This window comes from Camelina sativa, chromosome 16 (assembly GCF_030686135.1).
Source record: "Camelina sativa cultivar CO46 ecotype springtype chromosome 16, ASM3068613v1".
NCBI lineage: Eukaryota > Viridiplantae > Streptophyta > Magnoliopsida > Brassicales > Brassicaceae > Camelina > Camelina sativa.
The window spans coordinates 26,214,638-26,241,867 of NC_141895.1; the positions used below are offsets into that span (position 1 = coordinate 26,214,638).

The 27,230-nt window shown below is 34.5% G+C and overlaps 2 protein-coding genes and 3 pseudogenes across 4 annotated transcripts; all 5 read right to left on the minus strand.

Moving 5' to 3' along the window:
- Positions 1-1,664: 1,664 nt before the first annotated feature.
- On the minus strand, positions 1,665-2,801 carry LOC104753957 (F-box/kelch-repeat protein At2g24250 pseudogene; annotated as a pseudogene).
- Positions 2,802-3,229: 428 nt separating this feature from the next.
- Positions 3,230-4,755, minus strand: LOC104752061 (F-box/kelch-repeat protein At1g64840 pseudogene; annotated as a pseudogene). The gene has a single exon (XR_015584448.1). The product of XR_015584448.1 is annotated as an F-box/kelch-repeat protein At1g64840 pseudogene (transcript).
- Positions 4,756-7,634: 2,879 nt separating this feature from the next.
- Positions 7,635-9,329, minus strand: LOC104752062 (F-box/kelch-repeat protein At2g24250 pseudogene; annotated as a pseudogene). The gene is made up of 2 exons (XR_761883.3): positions 9,188-9,329; positions 7,635-8,963 (listed from the first exon to the last, which is right to left on the minus strand). The product of XR_761883.3 is annotated as an F-box/kelch-repeat protein At2g24250 pseudogene (transcript).
- Positions 9,330-10,586: 1,257 nt separating this feature from the next.
- LOC104752063 (transcription factor LRL1) lies at positions 10,587-13,610 on the minus strand. The gene is made up of 6 exons (XM_010474127.2): positions 13,078-13,610; positions 12,834-13,004; positions 12,629-12,694; positions 12,055-12,120; positions 11,604-11,660; positions 10,587-11,276 (listed from the first exon to the last, which is right to left on the minus strand). Exons 1-6 carry the CDS (start codon positions 13,372-13,374, stop codon positions 10,869-10,871), a joined length of 1,065 nt encoding a protein of 354 aa, XP_010472429.2. The 5' UTR covers positions 13,375-13,610; the 3' UTR covers positions 10,587-10,868.
- A 6,324-nt stretch (positions 13,611-19,934) lies between these two features.
- LOC104752064 (NADP-dependent glyceraldehyde-3-phosphate dehydrogenase) lies at positions 19,935-22,877 on the minus strand. The gene is made up of 9 exons (XM_010474128.3): positions 22,316-22,877; positions 21,882-22,075; positions 21,666-21,794; positions 21,456-21,575; positions 21,243-21,379; positions 21,012-21,167; positions 20,548-20,926; positions 20,351-20,467; positions 19,935-20,271 (listed from the first exon to the last, which is right to left on the minus strand). The coding sequence occupies exons 1-9, from the start codon at positions 22,458-22,460 to the stop codon at positions 20,158-20,160; spliced, it is 1,491 nt and encodes a 496-aa protein (XP_010472430.1). The 5' UTR covers positions 22,461-22,877; the 3' UTR covers positions 19,935-20,157.
- Positions 22,878-27,230: the final 4,353 nt, after the last annotated feature.

Here is a 27,230-nt window from a genome sequence, read left to right on the forward strand (position 1 = left end):
TCTAATTAAGTCTACGGAAGAACAGGTAAACCAAATCACGCAAGTTAAGCTACTAAAGAAAGGAAAAGCTTTTTTTATCTTAGTTTCGATGTATTTGGTTGCTTAGAGAGTTGTTAAAGATACATTTTCTAATTTTAGGATTTTTAAGATCTAATGTTGTAAGACAAAGTAGAAAAAGTCATAGACATATAAAATACTAACAATAAAACGAGAAAATTTCTCATTGTTCAGAGAATAAATATCCCAAAATTTTGAAGTTATACAACCAACAGTTCCATTAAGCCGTGTTCCACACTCCTCTGAGTATAGAAAGTGCAACAAGATCATGATGATTAAATAGAGTTCAAAGAACTAACTCAAAACTTAGATTTACCTTCAACATCAGGAGTGAACTGAAGTAAAAGAACCAGCAAGATCTGCTGAAGATTCTGGTTCTCTTTCTTGATTTTCTAAAGATTCAATGCATCAGAAACAACCCACCCATAAACCCCAAATTATTTGTTAGTTTCACTTATCATGTTCCTACAACAACCTGTTTTGTTTATGGAGTTAGAGTTAAACTTTATGCATGTTGTCCTGATTATCACTTGCTTTCTTGAAAGCTTGAGTCACAGAAAAAAAGCTCAAATTTGCTACATTATTACAGAACTCATGATTATCAAGATCTTCAGTATCCCTAGGACTCGAACTAAAGACGAAGTGTTACTGTTTGCCGCTTTCCAACCAGTTTAAACATGAAGATGCATACTGATTTTTACCCATGGACTACGCTGCACAAATATCAGTATATCACTACTTTAAACCAAAATATAGTAAGCCATAGTCACTCAGCAATAAAAAGCTTTGAACAGAATAAAAGCAAGAATAGAAGCTGTATGAGGGTATGACATAGTGGACGACATTGCTGCTATGCCTGCAACAAGATTGATAAAAACATAGCTGCTTACAAACAAAGTAGGGCATTGCACATCTGCTACAGATCAAATGATTTTGGAGAATTTTAGTCAGAAACATGACCAAAAAACACAATCAAACACTGCTTTGATGGTTCATGAGACAAAAGACATGGTAGTCTGATGTTGAGAATATCTTGGGTGATATATAGTTTAGTAGAACAACAAATAATTCTTAATTTACCAGAACAATGGCTAACATCAAATATCACAAAATCTATACCTAAAACAAAAGGAAAAACATAGTATTTGATCTTATAAAAACAAAAAAGCAGTATAAAGCGAGAATTTACGGTTTAGTTGGCTTGCCTTACATTTGCAAGAATGCCTTATCAAAGTTACCCTTAAAGTGGCTTGGTGGCACACGACAGGTCAGAGGCCACTAATTGCACATATACTAGAAATCGAGCATATTTGTCAGACCGTGTGATAAAAAGAACACAGCCAGACACATCATTAGACAATAGACATGCTTGTCTGGTCTTGAAAAGATCGTATGTGATAGTTTAGAACGAAATATATATTAATATATAAATACCAGTAATCAAGTCTCCATAACAATGGCTAACATCAGATAGCAGAGAATCAAAACCTTAAATACTAGTGATCCAGTATCCATAACAGTGGCTGACATTGATATCACAAAATCTAGACGTTAAAATCAGAGGAAAAGAACAGAATAACGAGTTATCGGAAGCGAGAATTTACAGCCTAGTAGTGCTCAGCAGGGAAAGCCATGATCGGAAAGGATGTGTTGAGTTTAACCAAAAGATTCTTCCATGAGTTTCTTGTATGTACTCCATATATATAGGGGAAAGCTACATCTAGTGGCAGATAGGTGAACAAAATCGAGTTCGCAGTCAAACCACAACCATGAGGAAGCTCCTTAACTAAGCAAGAGAAATTTTCATAGTGTTCAGTAATAAAAAATACACGGTCTCCTAGATTGCTGACCTCAACCCATGTGCCAGCCTCCTCATCTAGCCTGCTTACTCTACAGGTTAGCCTATTAAACTCTGATACACCATCATCACTTGGGATGACTGTCCCAACCAGGAAAAGTTCATCATCCCCACATGGAACCAGAAAGTGTACACGATCCTGAGTTGGGGGCAACAGGAGAGTCACCTTCAGCTAATAAGGATCGATAACAAAAACAGTTCCCGAATGAGCTGCATAAAATCTGCCTCTAAAAGTTACTATATTTGAGCATTCACCATGATCATCCCTCTTGAGCCGCTTCCACCTCTTTTCGACACTTGCAAACACCATAAAATCGGTATAGCAGCTACGAAGCACAACAAATTCTCCTTCTCCTCCTCCCTCCTTGTCTACCGGAAGAAAAGCCACGTGACTTGTTTCCCAATCGATCAGTCTGTACTTATGGCCCAGAGGGATGATCTGGCAGTCACGCATGTTCACCAGGGTTGGCACAGCTCCTGGAATAACCACTTCCATTGAGCACTCAAGGGGAGATGGAAGAAGCTCCATATGATCATCTCGGCTTATTGCTCCTAGAAAATACTCACAAGGCAACACAACATCATGAGCGGCGGCAGGAGGAGGAGTTTTGACTCTAAAGAGGAACAAAGGGACCTTCTCTAGGGTGAACAAGTCTTCGCTTTCGCTTTTGAAAGTGGGAAAAGAGTAACGTGGGCGTAAAAGGGAAGAAGGAAAGGGAAACGCGGATCGCCACGAGGTGCAAACAGAGCGAGCATGAACTACATCGAAACAGTTGTTCTCCTTCAGATTCTTGGAGATAAGGTGCAGTAGCTCTTCCGGGAGCTGAGACCAGTCTAGGAACAAAGATGATACCTTCCTCTTCTTCTTCGTTGCAGGTTCTGCCATGTCTACAATTTCGAAAACCTGAAAGAAAAATTAAAACTTATTTTTTTAGGGTTTAGGAATATTGTGTTGGGAACAGAGAAAGAGAAAGAAAAAACACTATCTGGTCGAACCTGGCAATTTGGTTATGTTGATTGTGAAATTTGGTTGTGTGGATTGTGGAAGACGCAACCTACTCGTGAAGATTTGTTGCAGTTTAGGGATCGGCCGCAAAAGAGAAGAGAAAGCCTCTGTCTTAGGCAGAGGAGATTTTAGATTTAAATAAACACAGTAGATGGAATTTTGTTAGGCCGGTGTGTGTAAACCAAGTGATGCCGATTAAGAATTTGGGTTTCGGATAAGCTTTGACGTTTCAAGATGCACTCTGATTATTCATTCTTTACATCCAACTTTTACCTCAACTTTACATGGAACACGGAACCCACACAATATTTTCAAAATTACCAACCACTACATTGAAAAAGAAGCCACAAGAAGAAGATAAAGAAGCATAACAGAGTAACATTGTAGCTTGATTGGCTGCCATTACAGATGTATGCCTGCAACAAGTTTGATAAGAATCTTCATACAGATGTATAACACAATGACTACGATCCACTGTCACCACTACTTAAAACCAGAATGTAGTCACTTACAGAAAAGAAATCTACAACGATCAAAAGGCTGTGAACAGAGTCAAAAGCAAGAATAGAAGCTGCTCTATGCTTGCAACAAGTTTGATAAGAACATAACTGAATTCTTGAGCTTAATTCCAAACGACTGCTTAAAGAGTTAGAACCCCCAACAAATCTCCACTAGGCTAACTATGGTAGACTCGCATTTACAGCCTGGAAGGCCACCATCGGAAAGGATTTGTTGTGGACGATCACACGATTCTCCCTAGAGGGTCTCCAACAATCGACATCGTCTTCAACGTATTCCGTAGGTACTCCATACTTAAAGGCGGAAGTTACATTGCCTGGCAGATTAGTGAACAAAATCGAGTTCCCATTCAGACCACAACCATGAGGAAGCTCCTTAGCAGAGAAACAGAAATTTCCCAGCCCTCCAATAAACAATACACGGTTTCCCAAATCCTTGACTTCAACCCATGTACCGGTCTTCTCATCTAGCCTACTCGCTCTACATGATAACCGTCTACTATTTCGTCCATCAACATTATGGAAGGCTGGTTCAACCAGGAAAAGTTCATCATTGCCAAATGGAACCAGCGAGTGTACTGGCTGAGGTGAGGGTAACAAGAGAGTCACCTCCAACGAATAAGGATCGATAATGAAAACTTGTCCAGGAAGAAAAGTTGCATAGAACCTTCTTCTTCATATACTACCCAAAGTGTTCTCGATCTCCAGCGGCTTCCACCTCATTTCCTCACTTGTTAACACCAGCAAAGGGGAATCCATAGAGTATGTACGGAGCACAACGAATTCTCCTCTTTTCCCCTCCTCCTTGTCTAGCGGAAGAAAAGCTAGGCCATTAAGCTTCTCACCAATCATTCTGTACTGATGGCCTAGAGAGAGAATCCGACAGTCGAGCATTTTCATCAAGGTTGGGTCAGATCCTTCACTGAAGAGGAGATGGAAGAAGCTCCATATGATCCTCCGCTGACTCATCTCGGCTTATTCCTCTCAACAAATACTCAGCAGCATCAGCATCAGGAGCTCGGAGTCTAAAGAGGAACAAAGGGACCTTCTCGAGGGTGCACAAGTCTTTGCTTTCTGAAGGAGGAAACGTGGGAAGATAGTAGCTTTGGCGTAAAAGGGAAGAAGGAAAGGGGGATGCGGATCGCCACAAGCTGCAAACAGAGCGAGCATGAACTACATCGAAACAGTTCTCCTCCTCTTCTAGATGGGTGGAGATGTGGTAGAGTAGCTCTTCAGGGAGCTGAGACCAGTCTGGCATTATCGATGATGGTGTTGATGATGTCTTCTTCTTCGTTTCGGGCTCCGCCATGTTTGCTAATGACAAAGACAGAATCTTATTACTGCTGCAATTTCGAAATATGAAATTAAAAAATCACAACTTTTATTATTATTTTTTAGGGTTTTTTGAACAGAGAAAGATTAAAAGCCCAAAAACTAATTTGCATTTGAATTGATTCTATAGCAAAATCGCATTACAATATTGGAACCAAACAAAAAAAAACAGATTCACTTAGATTTAAAGAGATAGGTCGTACCGTAACGCTGGAAGGAAACGTGGGAGCCGATGATGAAGAGTGAGAGAGAGAGAGTGATTGAGATCAAAGTTTAGAGAAATTGAGCATAAGGAGGAAGCATTGCTTCCGTTTTAGCCATTTTTGTTGAACAAGAACCCCCGAAAAATGAACAGTAACTGGGAAGTTGGGAAGACTTCCTCAACCAAGAAAAGTTCATCATTGCCAGATGGAACCATATCACTTTGTCACTTCAGATACTGCAAGAACAACAGGAGAGTCACTTCTAGCGAGTAAGGATCGATAACCACAATTGCTTCAAGAAAGACTGCATAAAAACTTCCTCTACAAGTGACTATATCCGAGCATAAGTCATATGGGAGGTCCTTAAGCCGCATCCATCTTATTTCCACACTTCTTAACACCAACAAATAATCTGTTTTCTAATCTTTAGTATCCCAACTGATCATTCTGTACTTATGGCCCAGAGGGAAGATTTGGCAATCATGCATGTTAATAAAGAGGGAAGATTTTGCAGTCATGTATGTTAATAGAGAGTGTGTTAGATCCTGGAATCTTGACTAGATTTGTATACTGCACAACCTGGCCCACAACAAAAGATCAGTGGCCAAGAAAAGAGTTGATGTATAGTCGTGTGGTGGCTCAAGGTTTCAGTTTTGGACAGTGTGAAAATGTTGGAAAAGTTTCCGGCTTTCAGGATTAGAAAGAAGATGACACCATGATCATCAGGACTTTAGTCTGGAATAAAGAAACATTGACATAACATTTAAAAGTTTTCAACCCGAACATGTCATGGTGAGTAGTAGTACATGTCAGCTGCCTGAATATTCACCTTTTCCTAAGCTGCTCGTAAGGGCGTTGGTCTGTTTTTGTCTGCTAGTTGTGCTTTCTTCCTGTCACAACTTTTGGAAATCAATAACAAAAATTATGAAATGCTCACATCGAACGCTCTCAAAATTTTCAACATATCAACCTCTACAGACTAAATTACGAAAGGCTCATGCTTAAAAAAAAGAAACAGTGGGTGTGATAACTTTCATGAGTTTATCTCTCATGTATATTGCTTACTTACTCTTAGATCCTTTTCAGAAACAGAACAAGCCAGAGGAAGATAAAATGCACAACATAGTAATGTTGTAGCTTGATTGGCCAGGTGTGTGGCTGCCATTACAAAATAAGTTTCGTTTAATACCCTTTCTTACAGTGTAAACAGAGTAATTCTCAACAATTCTGTCATCAAAGCCCAACCATGGAACATTTCTCAAAGATCAGATTGTAGTTATAAAAAGCGAACCAATTTAAGCGAGATAACACTGAATATGAAGTTCTCAGTCTACCTAATTCTTGTGCTGCCATGGAAATCAGAAGCAATCCAGATGGAAGTTTAATATATCAATTCTTCCTCGTATGAACTAAAGTCCCCCACCTCACATGTTTCAGAACGAGAAAAGCTTATTAGAGCTGAACGCTGCCACAGACATTGTTCTATAGGGAGGCATGCAATAGCTCGATACAGAACCTAAAGGCTCGGTGCAATAGCTCGATACAGAACAAGAATCTACGACGATCAAAAGGCTCTGAACAGAGTTTAAGAAAAGCTAGAATAGAAGAAGCTGATTAATGAGGGTATGGCATATACGTGCAACACGTTTGATAAGAACATAACTGAGCTTTCAAGCAAAGTAAAGAAATAAGAATCCCAAAAAAATCTCCCTAGGCTAACTGCAGTAGACTTGCCTTACACTAATAAGAACCTTTTTTAAGTTACCATCAAAAAGTGGCTTGGCATCCCTGCTGCTACAGATCGAGTTTATAAATGCTTTTGGAGAGTTTTTGTCAGAAATATGACCAAGGACACAGCCAGACACAGTTTTGATAGTTCATGAGACAAGAGACATGGTTGTTTGGTTTTGACAAGGTGGTTGGTGATAGTTTCGAACAAAATAAATTTAAAAAGCTCAAATACAAAAATAAAAGGAAAGCAGAATAACAGTCTAATTAAAGCGATAATTTGTGGCCTCGTGTTCAACCGTAAAACTTGTCGACGATCATCACACCTTTCTCCCCTGACGGTCTCCAACAATGGAGATCGTCTTCTGAGTTTCCTGTATGTACTCCATATTTAAATACATTGCATGGCCCACAGGTGAACAAAAACGAGTTCCCACTCAAACCATGAAGAAAAAAAGAAAAAAAAAAAACTGATTTACTGGACGAAGAAAAAAACAATGACTTCTCTTTTGTCTTTTCTCATCGAAACCCACATATAAGACAGTAGCATCTGAGAAATGTCGACCTTAACTGAGAGTCTGAGACCATGATCTGAAGTAAAAGAACTAACACGATCTGCTGCACTGCATCAGAAATAACACACCCGTGAACATCTAATAGCTAGTAGTTAAACTCTTTTTAACACTTTCCAACTTTTATTTACCGAGACAGAATTGAACATTATCCATGTTGTCCTGATCATCACTCTTATGAGATATATACTCTGCTTTCTGTTTAATGATTCTTCTTCTATTTCTTTTTCTTGTCTTGAAAGAGTCCATATCTCACATAAACAATTAAAATTTGCTACATTACCAGAAACATGATCAAGAACACAGCTTTGAAAGTTCCTGACACAAGTCATGGTTGTCTGGTTTTGAAAAGGTCATGGGTTGATAGTTAAAACAAAGTAAATATTAAACAACTACTACCATTTATCTAGTCTCCAGTACAAATGGCTAACATCGGATACTACAGAATCAAAGGAAAACATAGTCTTTCGTCTAATTAAAACGAAATGACAGGTATCCAAAGCGAAAATTTACAGCCCAGCGTTCAACCTGGAAGGCCACGACCGGAGCAAATTTGTTGAGGATCATCACACGATTCTCCCTTGAGGATCTCCAACAATTGAGATTGTCTCCCGCGTTTCCTGTATGTACTCCATATTTAAAGGCGAAAGTTACATTGCCTCGCAGATTGGTGAACAAAATCGAGTTCCCACTTAAACCACAACTATGAGGAAGCTCCTTAGCTGAGATAGAGAAATTTCTCGAGCGTCCACCAATAAACAAGACACGGTCTCCCAGATTATTGACCTCAACCCATGTACCAGCCTCCTCATCAAGCCTACATTACTCTAAATGTTAACTGACTAATATCTAAATCTAATCCACCAACACCTGGGTAGGTTCCCTCAACTAGGAAAAGTTCATCATCGCCACATGGAACCAGATAGTGTATTTCCTGAGGTACGGGTACGTGAGACAGAAGAGTCACCTCGAGCGAATAAGGATAGATGACGAAAGTAGTACAGGAAGAACAAGATGCATAAAACCTGCCTCTAAAAGCGACTACATCCCCGGATAAAGCACCTGGGATGTTACTAAGCCGCTTCCACCTCATTTCAGCACTTGTTAACACCAACAACCAGAGACGGTATGTGACAAGCACAACGAATGCTCCTCCTCCTCCTCGCTCCTTGTCTAGCGGAAGAAAAGCCGCGCAACTAAGAGGCCGACCCATCATTCTGTACTCATGTCCCAGAGGGATGATCTGGCAGTCGATCATGTTCATCAAGGTTGGCACAGTTCCTGGAATCTTGACTTTCACTGAGCACTGAAGAGGAAGCTCCACTCCATATGATCCTCCTCTGACTCATGTCGGCCTATTCCTCCCAGATAATACTCAGAAGACGACGCATCATCAGAAACAGGAGGAGTTTTGACTCTAAAGAGGAACGAGGGTGAGCATTCCTTTAGGATCTCTGTGTCGCGAGTACTCGGGAAGAGAGTAACTTGGGCGTAGTAGGGAAGAAGGAAAGGGAAATGAGGATCGCCACAAGCTGCAAACAGAGCGAGCATGAATTACATCGAAACAGTTCTCCTCTTCTAAATGCGTCGAGATAAGAGGCAATAGCTCATCAGGGAGATGAGACCAGTCTGGCATTATCGACGATGTTGATGATATCTTCTTTTTCGTTTCGTGTTCTGCCATGTTTGCTGCTGACAAAAAACAGAATCTTACTGCTGCAATTTCGAAATCTGAAAATAAAAATCACAACTTTTTTTTTTTTTTTTTTTTTTTAGGGTTTATCAACAGAGAAAGATTTAAGCCCATTTTAATTGACACTACAGCAAAATCGCAGAAAAATATTAGGAAAAACAAAAAAAAAACACACACACACACACCAAAGATTCACTTTGATTTAAGAGATAGGTCGTACCGTAACTGGGAGAACAAAGTTGGAGCTGAAAAGGTCTTATGAAGAACTCGAAGGAATAGTGAGTGGTTTGTGCTTAAGCTTTAGAGAAATTGAGCATAAAAATATATATAATTGTTTCCGTTTTAGCCATTTTTGTTTGAAAAACAACAAGAAAAGCCAATATCTTTGTCAAACCCAGAAAATTTGGTACTGCTAGTGTCGAAGACGATTTGAGATCGATCGGTAAGAGAATGAGAAAGCTTCTATATGACAGAGAGACTTCGAATTTGAGTAACAAGGAGTGTGAATTTTGGTTCGGAAAATAACCGAAATGATTGGGCCGGTTTAATTCAAGTCGAGCCGGTTTATAATCCGGGTTTTCCAGCGAGATGGAGACGGAAGATGTTTTGAATTAGAGCTCAGCTGGATATGTTCTATTTTATTTTCTTTGATTTTATTATCATTTTAAGTTAAACTCAAGATAAAAATAAAGAGATAGTAAAATGTTTTCATATTTTAAATTAAACTTAAATTATATTTCGATAGACTAATTTTAAATATATCATAAAAATAAACATTTTTCTTATACATCTTGAAATTTTCACGAATCATTAGTATAAAAAGACACAATAATCTGAATTGAACAGTTTGATTAGAGAAGCTTAAGGCCAACGTCTAAAACAATTTTTGTATTAGTTTCTACGTTAAAACAAGAAGTAGTAAAAAAAGATGAATTGAAGAGTTTGAGTACAAAAGCTTAAGTCTTATTTGGATAATCCAAGTGGCGGCTGTCGAGCTCGATGAACATCTTGAATAGAAGATTCAAGATAGGATTATAGAGAGAAATTTTCCTTTTTGTTGAATTATAGGACATTCATATTTGTTGTATAATAGGAAAATTGTCAATCCTAGAGATTGTACAATTGTTAATCTTTCAATTCTTATTTGTTGTATAATAGGAAAGTTGCCAACCCTAGGGATTGTGCAATGAATATAAATACCAAAAAAGCGTTTCAAGTTTCAAGGTAGTTTTGAGAGATGCACACAAGATGTATGGTATCGCCCCATCAACAAGTTAGAGAGATCTTTTGATGGTTTATTCAGCTAGAAAATAATGATAGGCATAACAGTGTTTATATCATATACAGTTTTAATTGCTATTTTGTTATAGTGAATTTGTTCATCACTAGTTTCTGGTGATAGGCTTGTGCATTATTTACTTTATGCTTATACTAACTCTCCAAATCTCAGTCATATATACATGTACTTAAGTATATAGAGTTAGCCACAAATATGCGTTTTCATATCGGAAAGTCTTGTATTATATATATATTGAGATTTTAGAGACGACATTAACCTAGCTGATTAAAAACCCAAAAAAAGTGTATAACTTTTTTCTCCTAGCCAAATAACCTTTGGATAAACAGAAATCAACTTTATTCATATAAAATAGAAACATTGCAAACATATTTAGAAAACGAGGAAAAGAAATGTCCCTTTGAGTGGTTTTAAAGTAGTAGTTAAAATAACCAAAACTCCACGACAACTGCTGCGTCGTTCAAAGAAGTGAAGAACACATCAAACAACTTACTCAACCTCATTCTTCGTAGACTTTGACTTTATCTCCCCACTTCATCCCACTATCTCTGTTTTTTTTTTTTTGGTATCTTCTCTGCCTAACCCCAAAAGTAAACGGCCGTTATCACGGCTTCGAAACGGATACTGCCTCTTTAACGGAAATAGACGACGACCCCTCGATAATGCCGTTACCGTTACCTTTTAACTTCCCGTTACCGTGACCCATTGTTGTATTCGTGGACTGTATGGTCATGTTGGAAAGATTGGGAGAAGAAGGACCTCCGACGTCAGCAGCTCCAGGGATCAAAGGGTTACGGGTGGTGTGACAAGTGGCGGTTGAGATGGCAGTTGCTAAAGAGATTGGCATGAGGCAGAGACCTTTCCCTTGAAGGTATTGCATGGCCGAGCCCATGTCTTCTTCCATTAGCTTCGCCACTTGATGCTCCGTCATTGTAATGTTATCGTTGGAGCTTCCGGCCGTCTGGCTACCGCTAGCCATGGCGGAGGTTGCATTACCGTGGGATCCACCTGCCTGAATTAATATTTGAAAAAAAAAACAACCATTTTTGAAAACGAAAAGACAAGAAAGCGAAACCCTAAGTGATAAAAGTCGGCACGCGTGCTCTCTTGTTTTTTTTCTCTGTTTTAGATTTTATAAATTTCTTATATACATATATACTTACTTTCTTTTTCTGGAAAAACTTTTTTACATATATTTTGTTTTGAGCGTCTTGCATGATACTTTATCTGATTAACATTAGTTGTATATTAATTTTATTCATTGCCTAAAATGTTTATTGGAAATTACAAAAAAAAAAAAAAAAAAAAAAAAGAGAATAGAGATTGTAAAATCAAATACCTCAGAGATTTGAGAAGAAACTGAAGCAGCACCTCCCAATCTGCTCATGCTCAGCACCTAAAACGCATAATTAAATTCAAAACTGTATTATGAAGTACACTGGTCCACTACTTTTTCATTTATATATATATAGATAGATATATACATTATATAACCTGTGTATATGTCATAAAATCCAGAAAGTTATAAATTATATAAAATTTTGGGAGGGAGCATAAGGAATTTTAGTGGCAGAGGCCCATATTTGATTAAATGTTATGTAGAGATGGTACTAATAATATGTCAGCTTTTCTTTTTGTTTGATATGTCAACTAAAAGGCAAAGAAAGAATCTTCCATCAATACTGAAGTGAATAAAATAAAAACAGAATGTACTTTGTAAAAGAATTTACCCTATTGTATAATGAAAAAAATAACTGTAAAACATATGAGAGAGAGGTAGAGAGATTCACCTTGACTTGGAGTTGTAAAAACTTGACATAATCTATAATCTCATCGAGCATCGATGCCTTGTCTGTCTGTCAATTACTCAATTATATATATCAAACAAATAGTATAAAAATCTGTCAGAACTGAGATCTTAATCCATTAATTACTACATTAGTTAACTTTATTATTGTAGCCTAATTAATTAGCTAATCAGTGTTTAATCATTTGATTGATATAAACTACCCCATCTCTATATATATAAACTAAACAACCACCAATTATATGAGTAAAACAAAACACATGACTTTGCAACCTACTCTTAGTTTTGGTCAATAAATATTAACTCCTAAAAGTTTTAGTTGGCAGCTTAAAAACTATCACTTGAACCACTCGAGGAAAGTTCCTGATCATTTTTTTTTTACTGTATTTCAGTTCTAGGTTCTAGATGGAATTATGGATCATACAAATCCAGAGTGGATGATGATGATTAAAATGATGAAAAATGAGGTTTTTTTAAAGTAATGATCCGTTTAATATTACAATTAAATAAATCTTAATTTAAGAAACTATTATGAAAATGAAATAAACAAAAAATACCTTATTTCCGTTTGGGACGAGTTCTTGAAGAGCTTTCATCCTTTCCGCAATTCTCTCTCTTCGTAACTGCCCCATTATAACCATTTTTTCAGAAAAATACTCAAAAAACTTATAGAAATTTTCAATTTCGACACCTTTCTCGGTAACTGTTACAAATTAATGCACCAGACAAAATCAAATAAAAATGAAAAAAAAAAAAACTAACCCTTTCGGCGATACTGTGAGGATCAGTTGCTTGACCTCTCCTAGCTCGGACTTTAGTCCTACTCTGCGGCGGAGCCGCCACCGTACCACCAGTAGCTGTAGACGCTCTTGCCTGCGGTTGCGATGGCGTTTGCGTTTGTCTTTCTTGGTTCATCAATCCACCTCCCGATCCCTAATTATATTTCCATCATCAGTTACGTTTTCAGAGAGAGAAAAAGATAGATAGAGAAAGATTATATATATACCTGAGGGATATGAAAGTTAGGAAGAGATCCTGAGGCGGAGAAGCCATTGTAAAGAGCGTGGACGGAGGAGCCATCGTTTAAAGGCATCATCATGATCTGCTGATTTCTTGAGTCGACGTCGTGCCCGTGGAAGCTATCGGAAGGAAGAGGAGGATGGGCATCGTCGACGACTGATGGCCATGGGGCAGAGGAAAAGATTTGATCAAGGAAGTCTTCATGGTCAAAAGTAGTGGTGGCCGGAGTTTGGATATGGGATGAGGATGAAGAAGAAGGAGTTAGAAGAGAAGAGTTCATCATGATGGTGAATGATGTTGGGCTCCTTCTTCTTCTTCTTCTTCACTTTCTTTTTTGGTGGAATCGGTTGAAAATGTTGAGGTTTGGCTTAATTATTTTAAAGAAGAATTGTTGTAGATATATATATATATATATATATATATATATATATTTAATATAGGGTTTAATTATAAATAAGATTTTTTGGTGATGTTTTAAAAAGGAAAAAGGAAAATATATTTTTATATACTTTCAATATTGTGGTTAGCAACCCATATGATATTATTATATGGTGTGATGATGAAACGATGATTATCTTGGCCTCTTTAATTTCGTTTCCGTCTAGAGTTTTGTTTCTCTTTACTCCAAATCCTAATCATACCTTTTTTTTTACATCTTAACTAGATTACACGACCCGCGGTATACTTCACGGCAAATTATTTATAACTAAAACATTTAAATTATAAATAGTATTTGTTGGTTAAATATGTTATAATTATATAATAATTGTTAATTTTATGGTTTACATATAAACCATATAATACCGCAATATAATTTATTATATACATAATATTTATTTAATCAATTTAATTAGATATGTCTATCCTTTGATACTGATAGTGTTAACAAAATAATTAAATGATCTTTTATCTGTGTAACACCAAATTAACGATATTTTAAATTTCTATAAATATCGACAAAACCTGTCCCGCTATATAACTCCGTCCCGAGATATTTTAACTTGCACTATATCATCTTAATTTTTTATATTTATTGTTTTGAATTATAAATATTAGATTAAGTTGATATGTTATTTATTAAGATTGTAACTATTTACATGTTATAAGATTGACGCTTCTTATAAATTTTAAATATTTATAATACTTGAAACTTCATAAATAACATTAATATTTTTAACGTTTTATAAATTTTCACTTTCTAAAAAATATTAATATTTATACTTTTTATAAAATATAAATATTTATAATTTTTAAATTTTTAAAAGTTTTAAATATTAATTTATAATATTTAACTTTTTAAGAACCAGAATAAACCAAATAAAAGTTTTTTAATTTTGAATGCCTGATAAATCAAGCTTTCTACTCATTTGTATTATGAATCAATTTGGGTTATATTATAGTAAGACTCTGAACCATTGCCCAATTTTTTAGGCGATGTGAGATATTGTACCTGTATTTTTTTATTCATCTATTGAGTAATATATGTTTGTTTTTTAAAATTTGTATTACATCATATGCAGGAAAAAATCACAATTTTTATTAACTAAATTTATTATAGAATATTCAAGATATTTAAATATAAATTCAAATAAAAATGAAAAGGAATCATATTGAGATAGAAAAATTTCATTATTTTTTTAAATCTTACCTATAATTGATTTTAAAAATTTTGGTAACTAATATTAAAGTCAATGCATTGAATGCTAATTGTTTCCAAAATGATTTTTTTTGTCAAAAGTTGCTGCAAAAATACGAGTATAGATGTATGTACATTTAATTATTGCTATTGCTATCTAAAGAGTTTGGATTATATTTGCTTTATATACTTTTTTCAGATGCAAACTTAATTACTTCACCGTTTTTCTTACTATCAATCAGTAAAAGAACCTTTGATATGAATGTCGTCATCAAGTCAGAATGCCTAGAAACTCTCCACTTAAGCAAGGCGTTACGCGGACAGTTCCACGTGAAACCAAACACAAAAGAGGATACTTGTCCAATTCAAGATTTGATCAAACCAAGAAGCTAAACTTGGATATTATATATTCACTCAAAAGTTTACCCTAAGAAAACTACTTATTTTAGGTGGGATTTAAAATGTTCAAACCAATCAGCCGGAACGTAAAGACCTATAAGAAATTTAGAATCGTACCAATATCAAGCCTACTTATCCATTGAAAATTCCACTCGATCTAACGATGTTTATTAGGAAGCCCATCATTTTAAGGAGAATGATCCAGCTAGCCAAGCTATACTCTTCGATAGATTGAAATCATCGAATTCAAGAGATGGTCAGATTACTTACCCGTAAGGCCGTAACCAGTCCTGAACACGTCACCCAACGGTAAAATATACTCGTCAATTCATTCGTACTATATATATATACTATAAATGTTGTTATTATCTTTCCACGATGACAATTCATCAATGATCGATGCTAGTGCTCTCTCGAAATTCTACTGTTTTTGCGTTGTCCCCAAGATCACAAACATCCTATCCCAAAGCCGATATTCGTATTTGAGATTAATAATCACAAAATTTGATGATAATTCTAAAAAATGAAATTCCGTATCAATCACGACTTGGAACTTTTTTTTTAATTCTTTATACCTAAGATATTCTTCATTTTTTTTTTCAATAGCTTCAAACTATATATTCTTTATATGATTGTGTCACAGCACACCATATATATATATACTCTTTTTTGGATAAATGATTTAACTGTCATATTTGAAACTCTAATTTTGTGTCTGGATGTTTGACACTTCTTCTCCTCGAATCCACTAATTAATTTAGGGTTTCGAGGTTTATATTTTAATTTGTAGTCAGGTTTTTTTTTTCTTTTCCATTGCTACAACATGGACAAGATTTAATGAAAAAAATATATAGAAAACAAAATTCTTAATTCTTGAAAGCATGTGTCACACACACACACATATATATATATATATACTTATTATACAAGTACATATGTGTGACTGTGTGCATGTATCTTCTCATGTTGTGCACACTCTTGTGTCAGCCACTCATGCATATATATGTATATACATATATGTATTGGTTCGCACCGTGGAATCAAGTTCACTAAATAATATTCCCAAGTCACGATTCTTGCAATTTTTTAACAATTAAACATATATATATATATATATATATGAGCTCATCTACGTTCATGTATGTCTACGTATGTGCATGTGTGTATTGCATATATATGCGTTTACATATCGAGCCTTCTAAGTTATATATTCCAACAATCTAAGAGACACGTCTTTGTGTTGGCGTGTCCACTTTCCCACTATCTGAGTTATAGGTTTCAAAATGATAAAACTTTGTTTTCCGTTAATAGATAGAATGTCATAGTTTTGTATCACTCAAAAGTGGCATATCTCTATACCTAAAAGCCTTAAACTTTCACGGTTCTTTCAAATATAGAAGTTAGAACACAACCTTTTGCGATTAATTAGTCATTTAAAAAAAAAGGAAAAACAAAGAGTTTATTTATCTTATTGTATCATTACACTATATGAACAAACATAAATTGTTTTGTGAGGAAACTAATGGTGCAGTTAATGTAACATATACTGATATAACTTTTGTTTTCCGGTATATGAAAGTATTTATGAAACTATGTAGGTCATATATTTACATGGGACAAGTCCTTGTACGTACGTCAACAAGAAAAGTGGGATTAGTTTTAATAAACTATTCTGCGTGATTAAGCACATGGGACATTCTGTGTTTGCACAAACTCACAAGGAGAGAAAGATGGGCTTTAATTACACTCATTTATTAATTGCAAATGTTGGTCAAATAATTAATGTACTACCAAACAAAGCTATAGAGAGAGAGAGAGAGATAAAATATATGAACTAATATAATATGATTATTATCAAGAGGGGAGTACTTAAACAAATGTAATTATCTTCGTTTGTTCTTAATAAAGTAAATGGAAGTCACAAAATATGTTTTATCACATTCTTCTGAACAAATAACACTTATCTAGAGAGTAGAGATAAGTATATATTGGTATACGTCTTTGTCATATCTTCCTTTACACCTCAATCCGCATGCATATACCACATAAAATAGTTAATATACTAATTTTGTTAATTTAGAGTTTATGCATAAAGAAAAATAAAACTATAGAAAATAATGGTTTTTGATCCTAATAGATGCTCCACTGAATTTTGGGTTTGATAAGGTAAACTCCGTAAATATTAACAATCTAAGTAAATGCAATATATCTACCTCTTAACGATCGAGTATTAAAACCTTTGAAGAAGCATGATTATTAGTTTAGGAATACCACAGACTGTGATTGAAAACGTCTCTGCGTGAAAGAATAATAGCCAAGGATTAAATGTACAAAATAAGATATATATATAAAAGTCAATGTTTTTAACGAAGTTTCCCGTTCCGTGTGGATGTCTCTGTGAGAAAAAAAAATAAAAATATATATATATATATATATATATATATATATATATATGCCGAATAAATCTCTTTGTTTCTTCGTCAAATAAAAACCAAGAATTTTTTTAGAGGTTTGATAAATTTATTCGAAGAAATAGTGATATATGCACATGATATGATGTTCTTCTTCATTTACGTGTAATGGGTACGTATATGATGTAAGATGTTGGTTTACCTTTCGTTTTATACAAAATGATGCTTTAAACTTTAAGTTTTATTTCATATAACTTAACTTTTGATATCTTCATGAATATATATACTATATACATTTATTATTTACCCCACACATAAACTATTATCAAATATAATTTTAGTGTTTTTACAAAAACAAAATAATTTTAGTGTCATATTTCTTTTAAATAAACATATACATAAACGAACAATAGTTTTGACAAAACAAAATAAATAAAAAACGATGGTATTTTATATATCAGTTACCTAATTTTAGAAAAGAACGAAAGTATATAAATTGAAAAATATTATAGAAATTGTGTAATATAGAAGGAATTATTTTTTCTAAGCGTATGAATCAAACTATATAAACATGATGAGAAAAAAGTAGAAACTGACAGTACAAAAAATCGTTGCATCAACATAGATTATCTTTTGAGTAAAGTCAACTACATATACTTTCAGCTCCATTTAATTATGTTGTTTAAACTTGTAAATAGCATTAAAGCGTGTACTGAACTAACAAAACCTCAAAGGTCGTTTATGTACAAAAAAAATTTAGACATATGTATAATAAACTTCCATTTAACTTGGTCTACTATATAGTTTTGTTATCGATATCCGAATTGCCATATAGATAAGTTGTTATTTTTTCCATACAATATATACTAATGAAATTATTTAGAATGAATAGAGAGCATTACACTTCCACAACTTCTTAGGATATTCGTTAAGTTCACCTAATAATTCGGTGACTATACTTGAAAAATAAAATATCAATGTCTAATGCTAGCAAGGATGAGACTTGAGACTTGAGAGTAGACTTTCTTTCTTATCCATCGATTAAATGGAAACTGAACTTTCTTTGTTAAAAAAAAAAATAATAATCATAGCTCGTTTTTCTCTTTTCTTTGTAAACTTCGGCTGTCATGAGTCAACGAAATTTCTAACAGTTGTTTATGTTTAGTTTCGAGACTGCAGTCTCTTACCATTCATCAACCATTGTTTTTCATCAATTGGACAAATCCTTCATTATTTGTTTTCATATTGTTTTGTATATATACTAGTCAAAGTTTTTGTTACGGATTTGATTCTTGATTCAAAATCAACTAATAATAAGTGATTTGATTTGTTCGTGCTTAATATACATATATTCTAGATTTTAACTCGATTCTATGATTTTGTGCACAAATAGCAAAAATACTTTTATTAATTTAAACAATTTTGAAGGGTATTGAGAAGTTTTTAGATGGATAAAATATAGATGCACAAAAAAAAAATGGATGAAAAATAATTCATCCATTTTCGCCATGATTTTCATATTAATGACAAAGTCTAATGTTGAAATTTAAAACTTGATAACTAGGAGACAGCTCTTAATGTTGAAAACATGCACAAGGAATTTCACTTCGTTCTCCAATGATCCATACTCGAACTTAAAAATGAGTTATTATTTTTGTATATGTTCTCCAAATATAAATGAGTATGGACAAATTCAAGAATTACATAAATGGATAAACTCAATTATCCATACTCGAACTTAATATATATGTTCTCCAATTATCTTTTATTTATTCTAAAAAAAAGACATAGCTATAAATGAGTTATTATTTTTGTATGTTTTGAGTTTCTTGATATTCTGATGTAAACAAAATCTATGTAATTCTTGAATTTGTAAAAAATAAAAACTTTTAAAAGCTTTTTAGTTAGATCCAACTGTTTGAGGTTTATTTTAATCTAACTAAACCATGAATTTAGAAATTTGATGTCCAATAATTGTTTACAATCGTTTTCCAACCATTGGTGCTTGGTTTTGCTAATGGGTCAGATCAGACTCAGACAGTACTTGAAAACCTTTTTTTACCTTACAAACAGTATCTACTTGAAAACCTTTTTTTACCTTACAAACAGTATCTACTTGAAAACCTTTTTTTACCTTACAAACAGTATCTACTTGAAAACCTTTTTTTACCTTACAAACAGTATCTATCTGACTAGTTTATACTTTCGATACCATCTAAAAGAATAAATTTTTGGAAAATTCCACCGGAGAAATCGATGAGATTGGTCCCAAACAATTATTATAGGATGAAAGTATTTTTTAATTTTATCCATTAACAAAAAGAAAATATATTTTAAAATTTATAAACTCCAAAGACTTTTATAAAAAGGATGTTTTGTGTGTTCGAATCACAGTCGTGAGATGAAACCGTCCCCTGTTATATAACACAACAGTACAACACAATCAAAGCTCTCACTCATCTTTCATAATATCCTCTTATTGGTTACATAGATAGAGATTACAAACCATAATAGTTACACTAATCACTCCCTTTTTATTCGCAGTTTTTGATTTAATCCGATACAAACATGACGGATTGATTTGATTCTAAGATGAAGAACATAAAATTAAAAGGGGAAACTAACCCATAGAGTAAGAAGGTGTTGGCAAGTTAATGACTGTGGTCTTCACTATAGTCATCAAATTGATGCTATTTGTCACACCTTGTGATCCTATTCCACTGTCCTTTAGTCCCTGTTTATCCCAGCACAAAACCAAGTTAGCTAACCGGTCATAACCGAGGCGAAAATGGGTTTATAAATCGAGGATTTACCTGGAAAGGGAAGTGGTCCGGTCCACGAGCTGGTGCAGAGTTGATTTGAACGGTTCCTGTCTCCATTGCATCACTGATCAGTATTGCCTTATTGATATCTTTAGTGAATACACATCCCTTCAAATGAAATTGTTTGGTTAGCTCCGGTTAATGGCAAACCATATAAACCGGACTAAACCAAATCCAAATAGCCAAACCTGGAGGCCAAAGTTACTAGCATTGCAATGATTGATCCCTTCTTCAACAGAATTGATCCTCAAGACGGGCACGACAGGACCGAATGGTTCCTCCCACGCGATCCTCATGTCGGGTCTAACATTGTCCAAAAGCAATGGCCAAATCAAGTTACCTTCTCTTTTATACTCTTGACAAAAGGTTGCTCCTTTCTCCTTAGCATCCATCACCAATCCTTCAATGAAATTAGCTGAAGATTCCGACACCACGGCTGTGATATCGGAGTTATCTTCAGGCGGTCCAACCGTGAGTTTGGCCACTTTAGCTTTTACTTTCTCAACAAGTTCATCAGCCACTGATTCCATCACGAGGACCACCTTCACAGCAGTGCACCTCTGCCCACTGGTTAAGGTAGATAAAAACCGGTTACTTAACGCATAAATATCGGTTAACTACACTCATTAATGTAGCTAGCTAGCTAGATTACCTGTAAGAGAATCCTCCTTTGATGATGTTGGAAGCAACTAAATCAAGATCAGCATCCTCCAGGACAATGCATGCATCTTTTCCTCCAAGTTCCATTTGAAGAGGGATCATACCAGCTTTCTTAGAGATTGAGATTCCGGTATCACCACCAGTGAAACTGAAACCGGTCATCCGAAAATTTTAGTAGTTAACAGGAACATAACTGGTTTGTTGAATGTATATGTATATATACCTAATGCAGTTAACAGCAGGGTGCATAGTGAGGAAATCGCCGATCTCAGATCCTTTTCCAGTGATGCAACTGATAAGTCCTTTAGGGAAACCGGCTAAGTGAAAGCAATGTACCATATGAAGGCAAGAAACAGCTCCCTAAAAGAAACAGACAGTTAAAAAAGAATTTTCATAACATCAATTGTAAAAACAGTGTAAAGTTCTTTTTAGTTACTTGAGTTGGAGGTTTAAGGACAAGGGAGTTTCCAGCGATCAAAGCAGGAGCTATCTTTGATACAGCCAGATTGACCGGATAATTGAATGGAGGAATAGCCAAAACCACACCGAGAGGAATCTGCAAACAAAATCAAACACATAATACGTATGATCAAAACATTTGTAAAACTTCAACCACTGATGCAAACATATGAAAAGAGGTTTATACCTTTGAAGTGAGGCAGTACTTAGTACGGTCATTACCAGGGAAGCTATCGGATAACAGAAACTTCCCTTCACCTAAGATCCTAACACCTTCTTCAGCACAATAAGATATCAAATCTCCAGACCTCACAACCTTTCACCAAAATCAAACATTAGAGATCTGCTATAAAAAAGACTGATGCACAGAGAGAAAGAAAGAGAGAGAGAGAGAGAATGAGACCTCAGTAACAGAATCTTTGGCGGGTTTAGCGATTTCCTTCACAAGAGACTCAGCCATGGGAGCTTTGTTGTCCTTGAGGATCGCAGCAGCTTTGTGAAGAAGCTCAGCTCTTTTCCAAAGAGGAGTCTTTGCCCACGATTTCTGAGCCGATTTCGCTAGTTCCATCACCGCGTTCACTTCTTCTTGCGTGCATGCTGTCATTAACAGAAAACAAAACATTATCTTATCTTGAAATCCTCTGTTTTTAATCTCCTCTGTTTCTCTTCAGAGATTCTTAGATTTTTATCATAATTAATCTCAATTTCCCATTTTTAACTGTTATATCAAGTAATTAAACACTATCCATACTATATCTGCAAATTTTTGGCCTTAAATCTGGTTTTTAAGAAGACAACATAAGCATGAAACTTAAGAAGAAGTTGATGATAAGATACCTTGAACCTTGTACTGTGGCTTCCTCGTGGCCGGGTTAATGATGGACACACTCTTACCAGAGGAAGAAGTTTTCCACTCTCCATCAGCGTAGTATTTGTAGACTTCTCCGTCTAGAATCTCTGCAAACAATCCAGTCCCCGCCATTGATGTCTGAAACAAAACTTAAAAGTTGTGTTGTGTTTTGTGTTGATTTGTTTCTGTTCACACAATGACTGAATATATAACCAAAGAGAAAAAAAACAAAAAAGAAAAGAGAGAGAGAGAGAAGAAGGGTCTCTCTCCTCTGTGTCTCGCTTCTTGAGTGTTGCAAGAGAGAGAGAGAGAGAGAGAGAGAGAGATTTAATGGAAGGAGTGGTGAAAGAGCATGAAAGGTAGATAGATAAGTGATATAAAGGGTAAAAGAAAATCTTGTAAAGGATAACAAAGAAAGGAAGATGAAAAATTTGTAAGGTGTAGAAATGAGAGTTGAGAATTAGAGAGAGTGAAGAGAGCGTTTCTTGGTGTGTGATCGTTTTGTTGGTTATTGAATAGCTTTGGTCCTACACGTACCATTGGTTTATTAACGAAGGGACCAGAGCCGGCGCTGAACATTTTAGGGCTACAAGCCCAAAAAAAAAAAAAAAAATTGCAGCTCGAAGAGGTCGAACCTGAACAGTGGTGCCAAAATAATATTCCTAAACCATTGGCCTAAAGAAAACTTTTGTAGAAAACGGCCGAAATATTTCTTTTATTATTATCGGCAGCAAGCCAATGCTTGGGCCGACTCTGGAAGGGACTCATGATAGCCACAACCACAAAGCTTTTTTTTTGTAATATTCATTCATACACTAACAGACATGCATGTATGTATTATCCCTAAGTCCCAAAGTCCGTTTCTTATGGAATATTCCGATTTTTTTTGAAAATAATATATGGGAAAGTTTTAAGAACATTTAAATGATTTAGATATTATTCTATTTTCATTACTTTAATTTGCTAAGTATGTCCTTTGGCTATAACTGGCTGCTGTAACAAAAAAAAGTGTCTTATTATTTGAAATACAAAGCAACTTTTATTACAATATGCAGTAGATGTGATTTAATAAAGCATATGTAACCTACTTTTTGGATATATATGATTTTTGTGGGAAAACCATCCCAAATTGCTACGTTTATTAGAGGAAAAAATTGGGTAAGTGTTTTTACTAACCATATATACCATTTCTTAACGAGAGTTGATTTCACTTTGTTGCTTTATCCCGTATAGTAGAGATTTGATTATGGATCGAGTATTGTCAATTCAAAGATGTTAAAAAAAAAAAAATATATTAGGCCAAAGATAAAAAGCGCATAGATGTGGTAGTTTGGAAACACTGTTAAGATGCAGTAGATGTGATTTAATAAAGCAGATATAACCTAGTTTTTGTGGGAAAATCATCCCAAATTGCTACGCTTATTAGAGGAAAAAATGGCTGAGTGTTTTTAGTCAAGTGGTTAACTATCCATATATACCATTTTTTTTTCGAGAATTGATTTCACTATGTTGCTTTATCCAGGATTGGATTATGGATAGAGTATTGTCAATTCAAAGTTGTTATTATTAAAAAAAAATAGAAGTAAAAAATATTAGGCCAAAGATAAAAAGCACATCTATGTGGGTAGTTTGGAAACACTATTGAGATTTGAAAATCTTTTCACCCCTCAATTTAGTTTTGTTTGAAATTAAGAGAGAATCATAACTGGATCCAAAGAGTTCTTGCTAGTGCTACTTAGCATACGTAGATTTCGAAAAAGAAAAGGCAGAAATAGAAATTGTTGTGGTTGACCACTATCAAGAAAATCACTTTGTTGAGGAAGCTGATATGTGTGTAGCTCTTGGTTTGAATTGTCGATATGAAAGGCATCAACATGTATCATGCTCTTGAACCTCATATTTGGTATTTGTTCGAGATACAAAGACCGTTGGACGTTGTCTAGAACCTATTATGTTGCGCTTGTGAATTGTGATGGTAAGCCGTAAACGCCAATTGCCACGACCTCGAGTGTAGATGGTGTTGGTCTGTTGGATGTGGGGAAAAAAAAAACTATGGCAGTTTGTGATATGAGTGAAGGAGATCTACATCTTGCTGATAAGTTTTTTTCGAAGCTGTATGAATTTTACTGGAATTCACGACGCTGTCCACGTAAGGCCATCATGGATGTTGTCGATTAAATCTTCTTGATCATGGCTTTTTTAACAACATAAATAGTATGATTTAAATCATATGTGACGTATAAATGCACTGTTTAGTTTCGAGTAGGTAGTGGTTAAGTGTCAAATATGGAATGCTCTATTTATTTTCATATATACGACAGTAATTTTGTGATTTTTCATAGAAAAAATCTCAATAAAATATAAGCCACGGTATACTATTAACCACAACACAATGAGTAACGGATTATCAATGAATCCCAGAAAAGTAAAAGAAGTTTCAACGTGCCACGCAACTACGGTTGACAATGAAATCGAATCAAGCCAAATGCGGTTTTGACACTACTGAACTAAACGTACTAGTTGATATGGTTCAAGGCCTTACACGTGTTGTTTGTCTCTCTAATTTTATTCTGTTGTCGTGACAATTTTTCATCACTATCATATATTATTATGAATAAATCTCATCACATATTATTCAACATCAATTTTTCAACACATGTCTAATTTTATTTTAGTTTCCATCAATAATATTTATTTTTATGAAGTAATAAAAATAACTTAATATGTCCAATAATTATATTAAATAATGCTGGTAATTAAAAATCATATGGACATTATGTCATTTAAGACTCATCAACCCCAATATTTTATTATCCTATATACGAACAATTCATTTATACAGTCACCATTTTTTTTTCCTTACAAAGTTCTCGAAAATTAAAACGACAGTTGTGAGTGGGAAGCTTTTGTACACAGAGTTCGTTATCTTCCTTGGGGATAACAAAAGACGATAGGATTTTTTGTTTTTTTTTGTTTTGCTTAAGAAAACGTTCTTATCTTTGTGATTTTAATCTTTTGGAATGCATGTTAACTCTTAAATAGATCTTACAGAGTTACGATACAGTATTAATTTTCACACATCCTATTAATAAAAACAAAAGTTATATTCAACTAGAAGTTATCTTGGTGGCTATAACAGAAATCATAATCATATTGTATTCGAAGATGTGATAGTATTTGTCAAATACTAGAGAAACCAAGATGGTCGAAAGTAGGGGTGGACATTTCGGTTTAAGTTCGGTTTGGTTTGGTTCGGTTCGGTTTGTTTGGTTTTGTTAAAACTCTAACCAAACTCAACCAAAGTTAGTTTGGTTTGTGTTCGGGTCGGTTTATGTTCGGTTTGGTTCGGTTTGGTTTAGTTTTAGTTTGGTTCAGTTTTAATTCGGTTTAAGAATCAATTAATGTAACAAAATAAAATTGATTATGATTTTATAATAGTTAATTAATCAAATAAATTAGAAAAGATAGAAAATTAAAATTAATATCTAATATTAAATATAATTAAATTTATATTTATATTTAGTTAATTTTATTAGAAAAGTTAAAATAATGTAAAATATAAATAAAATGCAAGTGGTAATAGATAAGATCACATGTTTATAATTTTAGTAAAATTATTAATTAATTTAAGAAACACATTGGATTACTGGTTCGATTCGGTAACCGAACCATTTGGGTTGAGAAGAAACGTAACTGAATGGTTGGAGTGTAGGATTGGGTTTGGTTTAAATCGGTTTGAGTTCGGTTGGTTCGATTCGGTTTGGTTCGGTTCGGTTTAAATGCCCACCGCTAGTGGAAAGGAAAAGAGATAAGAGCTCTCATCACAAATGTGCAACTGTAATAATATTTTTCTACCAAAGTAAGTACATTTCATAAAATTTTGAAACCAACGGCCACACAAATTTTGTAAAGGATCTACAACAACTATATTCATCGGTTATAACGTAGAATTTCACCGAAAAGCTAAGTCATAGGTAATTGAGTAGGTGAAGAGATGGGAAGAAAAGCGGATGCTAAATCTCATCGCATATTATTCTTGGTAGTTAAGAAGATCGAGGAACCACAAGAGTTCGGATAAAGGACGAAAAAAAGAAAAGAAACTTGCAAAGTGATCAATTCATATAGGACCACAAAAACCATATATACCATAACATCAAGATCCCCACCAAATGGGTGTCAATCAATCAATCTTCCATTAATCTTGCGAACAAACCATAGCCTTGTCTTTAGTTTATTTTGTGTGTGACTATCGTAAAAAAATAAAAAATCTATTGTTAATTAGGTGGACTAGATTTGATGCATTGATGTAAGAAATATGTCGATTTTTTCAAAAACTCGTTAAATGAAACTAAGTTGGGGTATATATTAGTAAGTTGAAAACTATACCTAACAATCAATGCAGACAAAAAATTCATTTGTATTAAGAGATGAATCTTCATCCTCATATATATTTGGCCGGTTCAGTCTTTATTTAACGGTAAGAAATTATGAAACTAGTAGTCCCTACAAATGCATTCATACATCCTTCTTCTCTAGGAACAAAAAATGAAAAAAAAAAAGTTTTCTTCTTTCTTGTTTTTGCCGGAATGAGTCATTGACATGTCATGTTCATTATCATGTATATACAAAAACGAAGTAATAATCATGGGCTTGCACTATCTTTATCCACTCGTCTCTATCGGCAGGCCTCGTCGTATGGATTTGTCTATGAACTGTTGTAATTTGCTTCTCCAACTATATCTTCTTCTCATATTTTGTATTTGGGCATTCTAAACGCTAATAATTATACATCAAGTAGTAAACCATTCCTTTAAATAATAATAAAATCAAAAAAATCAAAATTAATTTTTACACTGGATCAATTATGAATTTGCCATTTTTGTTGAGGACATTTATATATTT

Bases quoted from the DNA above. Each gene is read 5' to 3' on its own strand.
- LOC104752063 (XM_010474127.2), bottom strand. From the start codon at position 13,374: ATGATGAACTCTTCTCTTCTAACTCCTTCTTCTTCATCCTCATCCCAT. The intron at 13,005-13,077 runs GTATATATATAA...AAATATAATTAG, and splicing joins CTAACTTTCATATCCCTCAG to GGATCGGGAGGTGGATTGAT. The intron at 11,661-12,054 runs GTGAATCTCTCT...TATGCGTTTTAG, and splicing joins TTTTACAACTCCAAGTCAAG to GTGCTGAGCATGAGCAGATT.
- LOC104752064 (XM_010474128.3), bottom strand. From the start codon at position 22,460: ATGGCGGGGACTGGATTGTTTGCAGAGATTCTAGACGGAGAAGTCTAC. The intron at 21,168-21,242 runs GTATATATACAT...GACCGGTTTCAG, and splicing joins CCTGCTGTTAACTGCATTAG to TTTCACTGGTGGTGATACCG. The intron at 20,272-20,350 runs GTAAATCCTCGA...TGGGATAAACAG, and splicing joins CGGACCACTTCCCTTTCCAG to GGACTAAAGGACAGTGGAAT.